The sequence below is a fragment of the Sinocyclocheilus anshuiensis genome, unplaced genomic scaffold, assembly GCF_001515605.1.
Source record: "Sinocyclocheilus anshuiensis isolate Anshui unplaced genomic scaffold, SAMN03320099.WGS_v1.1 scaffold213, whole genome shotgun sequence".
NCBI lineage: Eukaryota > Metazoa > Chordata > Actinopteri > Cypriniformes > Cyprinidae > Sinocyclocheilus > Sinocyclocheilus anshuiensis.
Window position 1 is genome coordinate 1229542 of NW_015540860.1, and position 5748 is coordinate 1235289.

Below are 5748 nucleotides of genomic sequence, written 5' to 3' on the forward strand. Positions count from 1 at the left end.
TCTGTTTGAATGATGCGCGCGCGCGCCTTCACGAGTTCACGGAGTGGATCGGGAAAATGATCTGGATAATATTTTCAGAGATTAACAACATGAATGCTGCTCTGGATCACACAAACCTACTGTAATCTGCTAGAGAGGACTGCGGGTGCAACGCATCATTATTTGGATTACTTTTGGTACTGCTTTTGACATTTTTGCAATAAATAAAGGATTGTAATTGCATTTATCTGTCTGTCATGTTTTTCTTATACTGTACAGATTTTTGCAATAAATAAATGATTGAAATTGCATCTGTCTGTCATGTTTTTCTTATACTTTACAGAAATGTTTAGGCTTATAGGTAGTGGAATTAGCGACTATCATTTTTTTTTTTTTTAATACTACATTGTTACTAAAATGGTTATTTTCCTGTATATTTCGGTCATTTGCGTTTTATATCCTTTTATATTCGCTATAAAATGGGTAGGTTTAGGTTTGGGGGTAGGTTAAGGGGTCTAAAAATCTAAATCGCTTATTGATGGCATCATCTCTTCTCAGGTGGTCTGGATCCAGAACACCTGAGAAGAGATGATGCCAACCCCTCAGAGGACCTCAGATGATGCCAACCCTGAAACAACATACAGAACTACCACATTTTGCTATAAGTTTGATTGCATCATATAATAATTGCTGTTAATAGTGTTCATCGTCTGTTTGATTACGCCTTTAATTGATTTTTCCGTACATTTCTGCCATATGTACATTGACTGACATGTCACCACTGATAAATTACTACAAAATAATGTAGATACTTAATTTGCTGTAAAGTTGTTTTGCAATGATTTGTATCGTGAAAAACGCTGTACAAATAAACTTGAATTGAATTGAATTTAAGCCTGTGCTTTTTAAAAATTCAAATCGCTTATTGATAAAATTATAAAAATGCATTGATACGAATATCTTAATGATATAAAAGATACGTAACTATTTTTACGTTTTTTAGCTAAAAATACGTAGCGATTTGTACGTTTTAAACGTTGAAATACGTCTAAATTGTACGTTTTAGCATTAATAAACACGTACAAAAGTACGTTTTGTGCTTGTAAATGTTACGTATTAATACCTACGTATAAACATGAGACCAGGCTGGATTTACACAAGCTTCAGTCGGGATCCAGAACACCTGAGAAGAGATTATGCCAACCCCTCAGAGGACCTCAGATGATGCCAACCCTGAAACAACATACAGAAGTACCACATTTTGCTATAAGTTTGATTGCATCATATAATAATTGCTGTTAATAGTGTTCATCGTCTGTTTGATTACGCCTTTAATTGATTTTTCCGTACATTTCTGCCATATGTACATTGACTGACATGTCACCACTGATAAATTACTACAAAATAATGTAGATACTTAATTTGCTGTAAAGTTGTTTTGCAATGATTTGTATCGTGAAAAACGCTGTACAAATAAACTTGAATTGAATCTAGTGGACATAGACAAAAATATATATATTTTTTTTTTAACAAAACAACAAATAATTGCCATTATCATTAAGACTGAGGTTTGGTCCTCCATGATCCATATGGATGTTTGGCATTGTAGTTTTCATAAACTAAAAGAAAAGTGTTTAAATAAAACATCAGTGCCAATTCAGCTTTTCTTAAATAGTGTCTAGGCTTTTTATTATTATTATACAAACATACAGACCAGACCTGCAGGCTGAATGGGCGCTCACATAAGTACTGGTCCAGTTTTTCGCTGAAATTGTTGCATATGCTCCAAAACAACAGTGCACTTGTGTATCTTTGTGATAGTCTCATTCTTCAAATGCTAAAAAATATGCTACTTCACATGTTAAGCCATTGATCATAATTTTTATTCAACAACAGTTGTCAAGTAAACATTGCTTAACAGGCAAGACAAAGTAATACTTTTAAGAAATAACATTACTTATATCCCATGCTAATCTGAATTCTGTATGTGCTAGTGTAACTGAATATGCATTAATCTGCAATACTTTTCGTTTAATCCAATAGAGTAACATATACAAGTGCATCTCAATAAATTAGAATGTCGTGGAAAAGTTCATTTCTTTCAGTAATTCAACTCAAATTGTGAAACTCGTGTATTAAATAAATTCAGTGCACACAGACTGAAGTAGTTTAAGTCTTTGGTTCTTTTAATTGTGATGATTTTGGCTCACATTTAACAAAAACCCACCAATTCGTTGAGATAGTGAATTGGTGGGTTTTTGTTAAATGTGAGCCAAAATCATCACAATTAAAAGAACCAAAGACTTAAACTACTTCAGTCTGTGTGCATTGAATTTATTTAATACACGAGTTTCACAATTTGAGTTGAATTACTGAAATAAATGAACTTTTCCATGACATTCTAATTTATTGAGATGCACCTGTACAATTACAATCTTGATTGTTCAGTGGTTTTCTTGTCACATGCCAGAAAAGTGGTTTGAAACATTTGCAGGGTTGCATCTTTAAATATTCCAGTTTGATTGTTAAAAGACATTTTAAAAGGTATATTGTTTTTCAAAATCACATTTCCTTTCACAAAAATTCAAATTATTTATTAACGTTAACACACACATACAAGCACACAAAGACAGGCCTTACTGATGAATCTTATGCCAGTTTCATTCACATTTACCAAAATAACACAGAAGATCTATACACACTTAAAGGTGCACAATGACTGAGTCTCTAAAGGAGTTTGTGCACATCATAGTTCCTGTCTCTTCTTCAATATGATATTCCGCACAAGCGCTGTGGCTTCCTTTCGGATTTCATCTATGGGCTCCTCCGGCTTCCAGAAACGCACCACCTGGCCCTCAGGACTCACAAGAAACTTCCAGAAATTCCATTTTGGGATTCTCTGTATTGAATCTAGAAATTTTCAAAAAACAATATATATAGATATCAATATTTCATTTAGTTATCCCAGAGGTTGTTATGATTATCTTTACTGTCGACTGAATTAACAGGGTCTGGGACAACATTTTTGAGTGCTCAATCATCTAACACCCCACATCGGGCTGCTGTTGTTGTATTGTTTGGCTAGCTTATTTTTTTTAGATGTATGTTCATGTGTGTGTAAAATATCTTGAACACTGGCTTGTGTTACATAAAGTAAATTTTCTTCTTATTAATGACTCACTATTAGTAGGAGCTAGCTGATCATAAGATGTCAAAATGGCGGCGACCATGAGGGGACGCCTTTCCCGCTCTGAAGAATAAAACAACTTTATATAGAAACAAAAATATGCCTGCCCTGGGGTTTTAAACTCGTGTGAGTGTACATCGTTCTCATGGTATTCATTTTTTTAAATGTAAGTTATTTTTATTAGCAAAAAGTTCCTGAATTAAGATTATTCTCAGGTAAAACCTACCTGTGATGAACCTGAATGCGGGCTCCGTCTCCGACCCCATTATTTTGATCTTGCTGAAGATGGGGAACGTCACACCGTAGTAGGATTTGGCGAAACCCTCGATTTCTCGGCTGGTACCTGATTCGGTGTCACCGTATTGCGAGCAGGGAAAGGCGAGCACGTTAAAATGAGACGTGCCGAGCTCTCGGTGAAGCTCCTGCAGAGCCCGGTAATTCTGCTCCGTTAACTCGCTTCCACTCGCCATGTTTACAACCAGAGAGACCTATTATCAGAGACCTCGAGTGAAAACAGCGCTGCACGGGACACATCTGTACAGTCATGCATTTTCAAAAGCCTCACAAATTATGTTAAACCATTTAAAAGAAAACTTTTGTGCCTATGATTGCATAACTTACTTTCCCCCGATACTTCTCCAGTGAGGCGGTCCTGCCTCTCGCGTCCTTCACTTCATACGAGTAGAAATCTTTGGCTTTTCGCGACTTTGACAGTTTACTCTGCAGTAGGTACAGTGAGCCCATGCACACGGCCACACTCACTAAGACCTTGATCAGTCCTGCTCTAGAAGCAGATGGTTTGGTGGGGTATCCCCCGAGAGCCTCCATGATGGAGGAGAAATATGTGGAGAAATCCGGGTGAAAAACTTCAGGTATGGTTCTCTGCAGGTCAGAATAGTGGGCGCGTCGAAATGCAGGGACGTTAAAAAAAAAACTTTCGTTCTATATTAATATTAAAATTAACATACAAATATACATAAAAAAAAATAATAAAAAAAAAATATATATATATATATAAAACGCATTTTGTGGTGAAGGCTAAGCACACGTGACGCGCCATTCCCGCATCCGCGCCTGCTCTCACCTTATTAAAAAAAAAAAACACAAAACCTTTCCCACCTCATGTTTGCTGAAAAGACATCAACAATCTGGCGCCGAGAAAAGAAGAAGAAAAAAAAGATGAAGCCCGTGCATCACTTTCAATCAGGGTATCTTCCGATCATTCGTTTTTTAATTTAATATTGAAATCTGAAAAATTAAAAAACGGCACATATTTCGTTTTTCAATTGTTCAAACAAAACGAAAAATTAGGAATCCGGCTTCATTTTTCGTTTTTACGTTCAGGGATAGAAAATGAATAAGCAACTTGAATATTCGATCTCTACATGTGGGCGGGAATGAAACGCCCCTCTCCGCTGATTGGTCAACCAAACATTACAACATAATAATAGTCCTAAAAAAAACTCATAATAATAGTAACATAATAATAACTTCTATTGATTCTTAACATGTTTATTTCTACTACATTTTATCTCTTTCTCTTCATCGAACAGCCAGATTAATGAATGGCTTGACACAAACCGTACGGAGGCAGAGCCTTTGGTCCTTTGGCACACCGCCTGATCTATTATAGCCAACTATCCAAATCTGTGTGGCAAAGCTGCACAACACACTGCAGCGCGGGGAGAATTTATTGTAGTGTTGATGTCCTCTGCTTGACTGAAACCTGGCTAAAATGTAAAGTATAACTGAAGGGTTCCGGCTCTTTCTACTGCTGCGGTGATTGAGCTGGAAATGGTTGAACACAAGAGCTGCTGCTCCTCAGTTCAGTAACATGATACACTTTCAAAATCACAATCAACATTCTTTAATTTAAAGAGACTCAACCTTAACACAGAAGTATGAGAAAGGAAGAATATACTTAATTAATTCTTTGTTCATCATATTCATCTTCTTCAGTGACTGTTTCTATTTAAAATATTTTGTGTAAATGCCCACACAACCACAAGACAATTATCCCTTGAAACCTCACAATCATAAAATTAAACCACAATGAAAAAATAATATAACAATATAATATAAAATGATTGGTCAATGGACGAATCCATGAAATTAGCATATAAATGGTTAAATGATTATTTATAAATGTAAATCAGTTTCACATCTAAATCAATTTATATGTGTTATGATCATATTTTGTGCTCTGATATTTTAGAATCAGTCCAATGATCCATCAAACATGCTGAGCTGAGCTTTAAGTTTGTATTTTTTTATCTTTAATAATGTATTTTCGGCTAAACTGATATGTGTTTTGAACTGAGAGACTGAAGTGTGTCATTGTTCTTTATGTTTCAGGAAGGTGAGATATCACAAAAATCACTATGTCTAATTATGAGAAAAAGATAAGATACAGAAAAGAGCAAACGGAATCATGTGATAACTGATAATTGAAAGGAATATATATTATATATATATATATATAATTTTTTTTATTTACTTAGTCTGTCTAACATGTTATACGACAGTACAAGCAATACATTGATTTACACACACACACACACACACACACACACACACACACA

At 35.2% G+C, this 5748-nt stretch overlaps 1 protein-coding gene across 1 annotated transcript in view; it reads right to left on the reverse strand.

Moving 5' to 3' along the window:
• Window positions 1-2408: 2408 nt before the first annotated feature.
• The window catches only part of LOC107687977 (anaphase-promoting complex subunit 5-like), a 15939-nt gene continuing 12599 nt past the window's right edge, over window positions 2409-5748 (reverse strand). The window contains exons 12-14 of the mRNA XM_016485498.1: window positions 3788-4048; window positions 3393-3654; window positions 2409-2889 (exon numbers count right to left, since the gene is read on the reverse strand). Coding sequence (XP_016340984.1) covers window positions 2726-2889; window positions 3393-3654; window positions 3788-4048 — 687 coding nt within the window. The 3' untranslated portion in view covers window positions 2409-2725. The remainder of the gene's footprint in view (window positions 2890-3392; window positions 3655-3787; window positions 4049-5748) is intronic.